Source organism: Diadema antillarum, unplaced genomic scaffold (assembly GCF_040938485.1).
Source record: "Diadema antillarum isolate AM-2024a unplaced genomic scaffold, OU_Dant_1.0 seq00000097_RagTag, whole genome shotgun sequence".
NCBI classification, from domain to species: Eukaryota; Metazoa; Echinodermata; class Echinoidea; order Diadematoida; family Diadematidae; genus Diadema; species Diadema antillarum.
In genome coordinates this window covers 819414-832487 of record NW_027271186.1, presented here as the reverse complement: position 1 = coordinate 832487, position 13074 = coordinate 819414, and the positions used below count along the sequence as shown (strand labels likewise).

Sequence of the window (13074 nt, the reverse complement as noted above, 5' to 3'; positions counted from 1 at the left end):
TGTGAAGCTGTGAATCCACCAAATCGCTAAACCACAAAAACAATGACACAATCTACCTTTTTTTTCTTCTTTTTTTCCATAAGCTTTTGGCTGTGACTGTTGCATGAGAAATGGCAACTTTCCTGGAGTCTTAGAAATCACTGAACCGTGGAAATTTTTTGATCGGAGAATGCCGAATGAAATCAGCTAGACCCCCTCCCCCCAAATACTCTGACCTCCAATGTTGATCTCATGCTACAGACACGCCGGCTATTCAGCTTTGATCAGGATCCAAATGGAGCAGCACCACAGGAAGTACGCCCTCGGGGTTCAGTTTTTGTCCAGTTTCCTCATGTGCACTGGTAGTCAAGTGGTATTTGCATGACAACAAGAGCAACAACCACAAAACTTCAATCAATGCCATAATAATGCCTAATGATCAGTCCATAACTGCACACGTAGAGACATGTAGTAGACATGTAGAGGTCTTGAGTGTTATTCTCAATGTCCATGTCTAACTCAGTGTACGGTAGTGTGCCTTTGAAGGTGATTGACATTTAGTGGTCCTAGTAGACGTGATCTTTATGCTTGGGCTTTTTTTTTTTCTGTGGCAGAGATTTTCAATGTCTACACCTCAAACCACTCCCATGCGTATTGTAATGAAAATGACAAATTCTATATTGATTGAGTGCCTTAGATTTTTGTCAGTGTGTGGTACATTACAAAAATTAGATACTACAAAAAAGAGAGCATCAAAGAACATTAAGTATACACTTCAATTGTGACAGTAAGTCATTGTTCAAGATACCCTGAAGATGATACACAAAGTGAATGTTGAATTTAATGAGTAGAGTTTAATCAGATGAACAGAATGCTCATAGTTTCATTAGAACTGGACTTGAAATAAGAAAGTTTTAGCAGAATTCAAAAGTTTCACACGTTTTTCGAATGCACAAATTAGAAAGAGCCAATAATGTCAATCTCCCATAGTTTGTTTGTACCTGAAATTTTAAGTGAAATCGGGATGCTGATGAGTGATTTAGCAACTGCAATTTCTCCCTAAGGATACATCAATATATTCTTGTATCGATTTCATGCCAAAACAAGGAGAAAATTTTGTTTGTGAATACTTGTGTGACTGTTTGATGGGATGCCATGCCAATTAGAGAATGTGGTTACAATTGATATCACTGATTTGTAAAACATGGGAACCTTTGAAATTCCATGATTGTTCTCATTTATTGTCCAAGTTAGATAACACTGCTACCATTTTGTTTATCTGGTTTCACTCTTTTCATCAAAGCCAACTCTAGATTGATGTGGAATTGTGCTTTGTGAGAACTCCCAATCCATAGAACATATTCTTGGTTCACAAACCGGTCTTGCATGTCAGTCAGTAAAACTTGAATGAGAAATTATGTGCTTAGTCTTGAGAGAAAATCTGATGCTACGTGTCAACAGTCTTGTTTTATACGGATGCATTGAGATTCGGTCCAACCTTGATTAACCAGCCCTCTCTATCTTATCTTCACTTCTCTACTACCCCAATGCCTCCAAGCAATGAAGACGAACAAAAAAGCGATTTCAACTGCAGTTACATCTCTGATACAAAACTCACACAATTTTACCCATGACATTTCCTACAGAAACATGTTACGAATTATGCAGGAAAATGTTTTGAATTTGTGACTATAATTTTAATCATGCAATCATGAATTATACTGTTGCGCAGCGTTTTCTTGCAGTGGTCCCAACATGGCTGGATAATAGAGGTCAGACTGTATTTTAAGACCAAATGATCAAACTCCACATCACCAGAAAGACAAGTATCGTCCCTTTTCTTAACTTACTCTCTCCTCCCCGCTCCTCCTCTTCCCGCCACCTTTACAGTTTGCTGTCGAAACAGAAGCAGTACCGTGATGTGAGCCGGGAGATCCAGGAGCTGCGATGCCAAGAGGCCAAGCTGGCCGTCCAGCACTCCTTGCTGGACGCCAAGCTGGGGGACATGGGCGACGAGGACTCCCTGCCCCCCGGCATCACCTTCCCCGAGGGGGGCGGCACGGGGACCATGTCCAGGAGCACTATCCAGACCCCCACCTTCCACTCAGTGAGTCCAGTAGGGGCATTTCATCCAGTGTTTTGTCAGTGATTTTTTTCACCAACAAATTTGCTACCATCCAATCAGATGCATGGATTTCAGTAGCTTAAAACAGTTATTAGTGACTGACAAGTTTCATGAAATGCTGCCCAGGCCTTTAAGTCTCTTGCGACTACCATTTAATCCGGCAAGTCCTGAGAGTACCTTTTGCTGAAGAAATTATTGTCTTGTGATCAGTAAATTGGCTACTCTGAATTTTAGTGCCTTTCATAAATTAGAAACAAATTAGAAGTGGCTAAATTCATTGCATCTGCACAAAATCAGAAGAAAAAAAAATCCAATCACAGAAAGTTGCCGATTTGAGACAAAAATATTGACTTTTGATAACTGTTTTGTTAATCTAAGGATCATTTATGAATTTAGCGATTGAGAGGCTTTTGATAATTTTGCCACCAAAATAGATGATGGTATTTGATCAAAACATGGCTCTGATGAATAGAGAAGTTTTGCCAAGTTAAGGATCAGTTATGAATTTAGCGATTGACAGGCTTTTGATGATTTTGCCATCAAAATAAACAATGGACAAAAGCATGGCTCTAATGAAAGAGAAGATTTGTCAATGAAAGGATCGGTTATCAATTCACCAATTGGGAGCCCTTTGAAAATTTTGCAAATGAAATGAACAACTGTATATTACCGAATTATGGATCTAACCAAAGAGAAGTTTTCTTCCTTCCGGTTTGACCGTAGTACTTTTTGTTATTTTTTTCTCACTCAACTTCACCTTCACACCATGACTGACAAATTGCTTTCCTAAACTGCTGCACTGAAATCCAAACGAAACCTCCAAACAGATCGGTAGCAGGTGATCAATCATTTCCGACAGGTGGAAGTTAATTGTATGTGCAGTCGTGGTATCGTAAGTCATTTACACATAGTTATTTGCTTACTGTGACAGACTAAATGACGGAGATTAAGTATTGATTAATTGATGAAAAGGATGTGCAGGGCATTAATATCAAGTCAGGCTGGGTATGCTTCATGTCATATTAGTCTGCATTGAAGGAATTTACGTAATGAACAGAATTTCTGTTTCTGGAATTTTCTCAATCTACCACGTCTGCATGTGTTATAACTCTCCGTTTGTGTAATTTATCCAACTCTCCTACCCTGTTTCATAAGCCAGTCTGGAGTTCTACTAAGGGCAGAAGCAGAAAATGTTTATTTGTACTAACAGGGCATGTTGGTTTTTATATTCACTGAGATCAGCATCTGTGATGTGATGTTATAATTATCTAAGTATTCCTTACGAATGGTGCCTGCCAGCACATCCACCTGATAGTGAAAGTTGTATTTGGCAATTTTAAAAGATTGTTTATACATTCAATGTAAAATGACGAAATGGATGCTTTCCCAAACGTTAATTGATGGACCATTCTGGTCATCCTTTGTTTGAACATGACTGAATTCCATAAACTGTGAAGTCTGGCAATCTTATGAATGCATGACATTGCATTGTAAATGAGTGAAGTGCCTAACCAACTGAGAAAAAAGGAAGGTCATTTGTCCCCATGTGCTCATTAGCTGCTTCTGAACATGCGTATTTCACTCATTGCCGATCTGCTAGGTCTCACTCTCACTGATTCTGCAGGGCGTTCCCCCAAAACTTCAATATCTCATTTTGTCCTGACCAGAACTCATATAGAATGTCTCCATGAAACGGGAATGATTTTCACCAGTAGCTGTAGATATTGCACACGGGATTATCTTCCTTTCATTGATGTTGGAGTCTTTGGCAGTCCTGTGATTGTGTTTCTATGTTTTTGTTTTTATTTTTTCTTGTTTCTCTACCAGAGCACAGACTCCAGTGTTGAGAGTAAGAGCAAGCGAGCCCAGATGGCCAAACAGATGACCAAGATATTCAAGGGGAGGAATCACGACAGCTCACATGAGGTAGGGGTGAGTGATGACCCCATGGTCAGTCGTGTTGTCATGAAGTAGTATCCAGTTGTAAGAGAATAAGTAGAGTACCCTCTCTTTGGCAAGTTCTTTGAAATGCAGGGGGGGGGGGGGGAGTCTCCCAGGCATTGTGTTTAAAGTTGTGTGTATTTTGTCTGTCTGTGATTATTTGGATCTACTGCAATGTAGAGAAAAACTTGAGCTACCTCAATGAATATGCGACCACGTTGGTAACCTGCAACAGTCAGTTTTGCCATGAGGTCAAAGGTTAGAGGTCAGTCAAACTTTGTGACTGCATGAGTCAGGTCAGAAGTTATTATTAATGTATAACAGTCAATGGCCAACACGATATACTTTCATCATTATCAAACTGTGTATTTATATTTTCGTTGTAAGTATGGGTAAGACTGGACTTAATGAACACTTTTAACGGTACAAACTTGAATAAGAGTCAGGCTTTTTTTAAAAACTATTTTCACCATAGAGGGAGCCCTGGTTGTGGTACAGGAGACAAACTAATCAGTCAATGGTGGCTGTTAATGCAAAGGTATCATTGCAACTTGGAATGTGCATGGCATGAGTTACAAAGAGGGCCCTGTGTCTGTGTTTTAGCATGTGTTTCCCTTATGACGTGGTCTCACAGAGCTACATGTATGTGAATGAAATAGAACCATAGGGGGCGTACTACACCAAAATGCCTTGCCATCGTGGAACACTAGACTTCATTTATAACATGGGCAGTTGAACTCACAAACCAAACCACCTCATGGAGAAGATTTTGTACCTAAAGGAATTTGAGATGAGAATAAGATGTCGCATCTCATGGAAATAAGGAGAAAAAAAATCAAACATAAGAATATGAATTTCATACAATATATGTTTGATTGCACTGGTGTGCCATTTTATTCCAGAAACGTCAGAAATCAACCCCAAAACAAGGCTTCACAATGCATCTTTAGGGCAGTTGCGAAGTGGAATATCCGGCTCTATTTCCCAGAGCTTTGCCTGTGGTAGTAACAAGCTGACCACATTCAGTGCAAGCATAGTGCCTTATTTTTTTTAATGGGAGCAGAGCGCAAGTTGCCCCTTGTGTCTGTTCTAGTATAAATCTCTATGCATGGCATGTTGGTTCTCTTCCCACTTTTGGTGTCTATTGCAGATGCCTGTACAAGACACTGGGCTGATTTCTCTACTGATCATGTGTAATACTCAAGCTTTTATGTGGCATTCTCTCGTATATTATCAATTTTTCTTTTGTGATTCTGTAAGGGTATATTAGGTAAAAGACAGGGGTTTATTTCTCTTATTTCCTCTAAAAGTAATTTCCTTGAGTGCATCTTGACTGCATTACTCCTGATTGGATGGTTTCTGATACTGGCTACATCTCTGGTAGTGAGGAAGAGCTAATTTGATGTGATCTGGAGATCTAGAGTAACTAGATACCGGGGACTGCAAACTCCGTGATTGTCTTTGTGTAACGCTAGTTTCATTCATGTGAAGTCGAAGTTATTATGCATGTTCAGACATTCACAATCTTGACCAAAATAGAATAAAGGAATTTAATGGTGTGTTCAAAAACCTTCTCGCATATTTCTGGCATGCAGTGCTTGCATCTATGATTGAATTTCTGTGATGTTGCATTACACTCTGTTTACTGTATTGTCGACTCTGCAAATGGATTATTCAGTACACCCAGCTGTTGGGTTTTTGTGCACGTTTACAAAATTACTCAGTAAGGGTAGTGTTTTAATAGAGCAGTCATTTTTTTTTTTTTTTTTGGCCACTTATTGGAAATGCTGACAAGTGTTCATGCATTTGAATAAGAGCAACTTATAGGATTTGTGTTTGTCTAGAATTTATTAGCATTAGAAAAGATTATACAATAGAAAATAAAGAAAAAAAACATTAGAAAAAATAGTAAAGCCCAACATTATTCAAAAGTTGTTTCAATTCAGACAAATAAACAGTAAAAAAAAAGGCACAGTTATATCTGTGGTTTAATTAATGTTATCATAAAAGAGAGCAATCGATTAATTGTGGAAGTAAGTAAATTTACAAGCACAGTAAAGCTGTGGTGTTTGTGTGAGTTGTAATTGTGAGCTTTGGCTGATGGAAAAATTTGAATGGTACTGCATTTTTGGGGAAAGGCAAGTTATTGTTTACAATCTTGTAGGCAAAGGATAGCTGTACAGCTCTTCACTTGCTGCACAACTCTTCCTCTGCTGCTTGTAAAGGAATTTTAGTTGGCAGACAGAAGTCTCTGGTGCCTGGGATTGTTTGAATTTGATGCTTCCGTTTAGGTGAGGTCAAGACGTCGTGCCGAACTGAAATCTTTTGGAACCATCAGAGGAGTTAGGAACAACTCTCCTCATGGGATCCATAAAGCTGTGAAAATAAACAATGGACACCTAGATACGGTATACGCTGTTATTTTCGCGAATGAGGAGGTTGCGGACATTTTCGCAAGATCTTGTTTTCGCGAATTGACACAGAGGCCTTCATGAGTGCACTTGTACCTGAGCATATGGTGGCATTTTCGTGTGCTGTTAAATTCGCTGTCCAACTGAAAACAAAAATTGCAGAGAACTTAAGTCAGAATTCAGGATGCAGTAACAGATGGGAAGGGAATAAAGAAATTTTTTGGGACTTCAATACCAGGAAATTTATAGAAAATCATTGCATATACGGGAGGAGATAACTATTTACTAAACTATGGCTTCTATGTTCCTTTTCTAAAGTCAAAGAGAATTTTAGAACTACAAACAAAAGTAGATAATGAGCACATAGGGACATACAGGTGTATATACTATATTTTATGTGCTATATATAAAGCATTTTTAATTATTTTTGTTATTATGATTGATTAACCATTCCTTATTTGACTGTTTGTTTTCATGTCTAGCCAACTAGCCCAACAGAAATTCCTCTGGAAGAGGAGGAATTCTACCACGGGGCTCTGCCGAGAAAAGAGACGGAAGCACTGCTGGTCAACGACGGAGACTTCCTAGTGAGGGAGAAGAGTGATGCGTGGGGGCGCTATGTTCTCTCAGCCAAGCACAGCGCCAAAGTCCGCCATTTTCCTATCCAGATAAATGATGAGGTCAGTAGGGGCGTTTTGTGCTGCACAGAGTGTGGCTTTACTGAAGTGATTGAAAAAAGAAAACTGTGGTTTTATTGTGGGGTTTTAGGTTGTTTCCTAAAGAATTCCTTGTTGCTATATTTTTGTGAGGTAATGCTGAATGGAATGGCAATTCCGTGTTCATTTTTATGCAGTTTGGAATTTCATACTGGTGAAATGAGTTAATGAATCTCTTGTTTTGTTGTTGTTGTTGTTGGTTTTTTTTTGTTTGTTTTTTTTTTTGGGGGGGGGGTTAATAGTAGAGGAAATATCTGGGAGGAAACCAGAAAAGCATACCAAAACTAATATCCCTTATAAAAAACAACAACAGACAAACACCAAAAGGTGTTTACCACATGCCATTCAGCTAATTACCAACAAAGTTTTGTGAATGCTAAACATGTTGCCCCAAACCATGAGTTAAAAGTCACCACAGAATCCAGCAGTCAATGAAAGATGGACAACCATAAATCACAAATCAGCAAATCGGACACTCTCGTAATGTAATGCCACTCAATAAACTCAAGTTTACAAGCTGATAAAATGATGCAATCGTGCAACAATGACACCTAGTATCTACACTGGACAGCAAAAGAAAGTACCCACTTCTGTCAAAGGCCGCACACAAAAAATCACCCCCTAGAAATAAACAGTTTTTGTACACAGGTGTGCTACAATGCCCCTTACTAATCACGTGCACACAAGCAAGTGAATGTCTTCATAACAAAGAAAAACTTGACATGCACAGCATCTTGGTCACTGAATCAAAAGTCACACACAAACACACTTTCCACCATGCAAAAATGGCCACTGAATGGACAACATTTTTAAACAACCAACATTGATCCAAGCTCTGCAGGAGGGATGGGCAGATCTTCCCCAGGACTACGCCAGACAGCTTGTCCAGAGCATGCGTCAGAGATGCCTGGAATGTGTCCAGGCACGAGAAGGACATACACATTATTGAAAGTTGATGTTTATGACTGCTTTTTTTCGTCCTGTGACACTGATTTTTGCGTAAAACTTGTAAGGCTCATTCTGTTACATTTGGTGACTTTTGATTCAGTGAGCAAGATGCTGTGCATGTCATTTTTTTTTCTTTGCAATAAAGATAATCACTTGCTATTGGGTATGTGATTACTAATGGATATTGCAGCATACCTGTGTCCAAAAATTGTTCATTTCTAGGGGGTGAATTTTTGTGTGCGGCCTTTGACAGAAGTGGGTACTTTCTTTTGCTGTCCAGTGTAGATCTTCTACTACAGTGTGTTAATGATAATGTTGATGGCCGGTGTTCTCGGCATTAGCATCAGTTGTGTCACACCGTCTCTCTCTTTCTTTCCACAGAACATGTATCGGCTGGAAGGGGACGCTTTCCCGACAGTCGGCGAGCTGATCCGGTACCAGCTGAACAGTCGCCAGCCGGTCACCAAGGCCTCCCAAGCCATCTTGCTGAAGCCCGTCTGTCGGGTCAGGAATGAACACGACCTGCGGCATGAGGAGATAGAACTAGAGGAGAAACTCGGAGCAGTAAGTCGTGCCAGAAGTTAGAGAGCCCATCCATCGGTCAGTTGGTTGATCGGTCACTCGTCCTCATTTGGGTCTTTATCAGTTAGGGGCTTCTGAGGAGTCTTTTGTATAAGCCACTACACAATCAGCTCCTGTGTACATTGGTATAAAAGACCTTTCTTTTTGTTTTTTTCTCAGTTGTTTAGGCACTTCACTCGTTTTCAAAGCGATTTAATGCATAAGGTCATTCATACATAGCTGTGTGTCTGTGTTTGTGTATTGTGTGTGTGTGTGGGGGGGGGGTGGTTATGGCAGATATTACAATTTGTAAAGTAGCATTGAATTATAACCAATGGAAGTTTGATGGATTTCAAGGCATAAACTCAGCAGCACTGCGATATTTCAAAGACAGTGTGATATATGGAAAGAAGTCAACAGGACCCTATGAAATTCTACTACAAAGTATTGTTAGCTGTTAGGTCTGGTGAGGTTTAAACTGTCAGTTTACTACACAATAGTTACACATGAGACGCGTAAGACATTTGATTTTAAGAATTTAGAACAATTTATAGAGAAAGTGTTTCGATTCAAAGAGGACAAAAAAGCACTTCTTTCTTTCTTCTCTCAGCTCAAAACTTTAAGAGGAGATCAGGGATTTTCTGCAGGATTTCTGTGGATTTTTTTTGAAAGTGAAGGAGTGTTCAATCTACAGAATTAGATCACCTGAGCTGAAATGGCTGCAGCAATCCTAAAATCTTAAGATTTTTAGATTAGTTTGCCTCAGATGGAGTGCCAAGAAGGCAGAGGGCGCTCTTCAGACCACAGGGTCTCTTGTTCAATCGGGAAGTGAATTTTTTTTCTTATCTAAAGGGTCATTTTGGGGATGTCCATCGGGGCCGGCTAAAAAAGACCTCCACATCGGTGGCCGTCAAGACGTGCAAGGAGACGGTTGACGCGGCAACGAGGAGGAAGTTCCTCCAGGAGGCCAACATCTTGAAGCAGTACGACCACCCCAACATCGTCAAACTCATCGGAGTGTGCACCGACAAGCATCCCATCTACATCGTCATGGAGCTCGTTCCAGGTTAGCAGTGCCAGTAATAATGGCTGATGTATTCTTTAATAAGGGCCCGGTAGCATGGGGATTCATTTGTGGCCCGATTTATTTGCTGCCCAACGGGATACATTTGAAAACCACGAATAGCACTGGTCAGCGAAAAAGTGCATCGAAGCATACGCTCATTGGCAACAGTCGACTCCAGTTGAGATTGTTTGGCTGTGTGTGTACGTACAGAGAGATCAGCGACAAAGCTGTCCGCAATTCATTACGAGGATTCTTGAATATATCTGAATCAGGCCAGCCTTCCCATCCCTTGAATCCCCATGCTATCAGGCCTTTAATGTTTCCATTGTGGTAGAACATTTGGTGGTGAACGGTTTCATGGTACAGTGGGCTCCTGTTATAACGAAGTCCTGGGGACCGGCAATTTTTGTTCGTTATATAGAAATTTCGTTATAACCGAACAAGTAAACAATAAAAAACAAAGATCGCATAGTGTTTTGGCCTCAATTTTCACTTTGTTGTAACTGGAATTTCATTAGAACCTTGTTCGTTATAATGGGAGTGCACTGTACACTGTCTATTCTTTCTTGGCTGTGAGTGTGGTCCTTAAAAAGTCTGAGCTCTTCAAGCGCTTTGTAGTTACTGATTTGAGTATGAAAGTTGACTGAATGAAACCAATGCTATCAAATCCTTCATCATTGATATATAGGATGTATAAATGTGAATGAATTTAAAATGCAATTTGCTGTTATAGGTCATAAAAAAGGGTCAACATGTATTTGAAAGAAAATGGAGTTTCCAAGGAATCATACCAGATGTACACTTGGTAAATCCTGTCCACAGGTGGTGACCTTTTGTCCTTCTTGAGGAATGACCAAAATGATCTGACCACCAAGCAGAGGGTCAAGATGGGAGAGGATGCAGCCTCAGGGATGGCCTATCTGGAGTCCAAGCAGTGTATACACCGGTAAGACAGACATCCCAGCTCACTGCACAGCACCCCACGTCTCCCCACACCACCCACTACTACTAGCCCCATGCCATCCAACACGACCCCATGCCAACACACAATCTAAGTGCAATTATTTTTGGTGACTAAGAAATGTTTTTAGAAGTTTACTGACAGTGAAAATGTTACTTATGTTGTGTGGTGTTTTATATTATCGTGTGAATCAAGATATTTTAGAAAAAAAGAAACAATGATCACATCTTGGCCTTCCTGCTTTTATCACATAATTTTAGATGGTCCAAAATGTCCATGCTGCAAAATATATCATGTCTCCAGCAATTAGCCATTTAAATTTTAGATTGCTTGCCCCATGTCTCCATCTAATACAGTTACACACATACATTCTAAATAAAGCCAAGTGTAACAATTAATGGACAGTTGTGCTAGGGCTAAATATCAAAATAAAAAAGAATCAACTTTGTACAGATGTTAATCATTGTTATAATAGTTATTATCAAAAGGGCCACTTATCAGGAGGTAGACTGATTGTATATGCATTGGAATCCCACTCCATGGCCCCACGTCATATGTGTCATGGTAGTAACAAGAATCCTGCTTTCTGATTGGCTGTTGATACGATATGTTACCTTTCTAGCAAGAGTTGCTGTCCTTTTACATCTTTCATGAAATGGGACCCTGTACTTTCTTCAAACAGTCATCCCCTATGTTAAATCATGTTCTGAAATGACACCTTTCATTTTGTCTCACTACGACCCCATACAGAGACTTGGCGGCCAGAAACTGTCTCGTTGGTAACAAAAACGTGATTAAAATCAGCGACTTTGGTATGTCGAGAGAAGATGACGTCTACACAATACGGGAAGGAGCAATGAGGCAAATTCCAATAAAGTGGACGGCACCAGAAGCAATGAATTATGGTAAGCAGATCTTTTCACCTTTTGTTTTTCTTCTCACAACTAGAATCATTCGATATAAATCAGCACTCAATCCTTTTTGGTCAAGTGACTGAACAAGTGAATGAGTGATATGATTTGTTGTACATAGCTGCTTGATTGAATAACAACAAGCTTGTAAAGCAAGCAAGCAACAACAGACTGATCTCCACCTCCACATCAATTCTTCTACGCCTTGTTCACGGGAAAAAACAAAAGTGACAGTGATAGAGAATTATACCCCATTGGAACATGAATATTAATATGTTCTACATAGTGGGCAGTCTCCGTAGAACTGCATTCAAACTTCACTGCTCTCTGAAATCTAAGATTCATAAGAAAACTTAAAGGACAAGTTCACCTTCATAGACATGTGGGTTGAGCAAATGCAGCAATATTAGCAGAACACATCATTGAGAGTTTGAGGAAAATCGGACAATCCATTCTAAAGTTATGAATTTTTGAAGTTTCTGCTCACTCAAGGCTGGATGAGAAGACTACTATAGCTTGTGATGTCACATGAGTACAACGATATAAAGACAGAATAAAGAAAATTCAACATATTTTCATTTTTTTCACATAACAAAAGAACACTTGACTTCTCTCTTTCAGAAGGTAGGGATAATAATATTACCCTTAACATATGCCAGTAACAAGTCAAAGAAATGTGCACTTTATTCAAAAAGTAAAGTTTTGTGAAATTCTCTTTTTATTTCTTTTATATGGTTGTACGCATATGACATCATTCACTGTAGTAGTCTTCTCATCCAGCAATGACTACGCAGATACTTTAAAAATTCATAACTTTTGAACGGATTGTGCGATTTTCCCAAACTTTCACTGATGTGTTGTACTAATATTGCTGCCTTCACTCAATCCACATAGTATATAAAGGTGGACTTGTCCTTTAATACTGGCAATTGTACCTTAGGCCAAAAAAAAAAAAAAGGTTGTATTGGCGTAACATGAGATTTTCAATTCGGGTCGGTCGGGCCGATTTTTTTTGTTTTTTGTTTTTTGTTTTTGCTACCTGCATTTTACGTGTAAAACTCGTGCTCAGCTAAGTAAACAGTTACAACTGCTGCACCGATTGTGCTGTGTTCATCTATTCTACAAATCATTTATGAGGCCGATATCACTGGAATTATACCCCTTCACAGAATTTAAAGATGTTGAAATCCCTATCCTGAATGTTTTCACTTCATATTTTACTATTTTGACTTAGATAAGATAGATGCAAATTGACCCATATGTACGATCTTTTCATCGCACACGGCGATCTCTATTACAGTCCCACATACACAGATTCGTGTAAGTTCTCCACACAAGAAACCTGTGGCAAAACTGTGCACAATACATCACAGTCTGAATGCTAAGTATGCACTGAATAACTCTTGTTAGAGTACGCGTCGGTGCTGGAAACAGATGACGTACTGATCAAGCGAG

At 39.5% G+C, this 13074-nt stretch overlaps 1 protein-coding gene across 1 annotated transcript in view; it reads left to right on the top strand.

Annotated features, from left to right (window-relative positions):
- Positions 1-13074, top strand: part of LOC139726726 (tyrosine-protein kinase Fer-like) — an 80537-nt gene that overhangs the window by 61579 nt on the left and 5884 nt on the right. Inside the window, exons 12-18 of the mRNA XM_071637720.1 lie at positions 1870-2086; positions 3932-4036; positions 6939-7136; positions 8502-8684; positions 9534-9747; positions 10570-10693; positions 11459-11613. Of these exons, the coding sequence (XP_071493821.1) occupies positions 1870-2086; positions 3932-4036; positions 6939-7136; positions 8502-8684; positions 9534-9747; positions 10570-10693; positions 11459-11613 (1196 nt within the window). The remainder of the gene's footprint in view (positions 1-1869; positions 2087-3931; positions 4037-6938; positions 7137-8501; positions 8685-9533; positions 9748-10569; positions 10694-11458; positions 11614-13074) is intronic.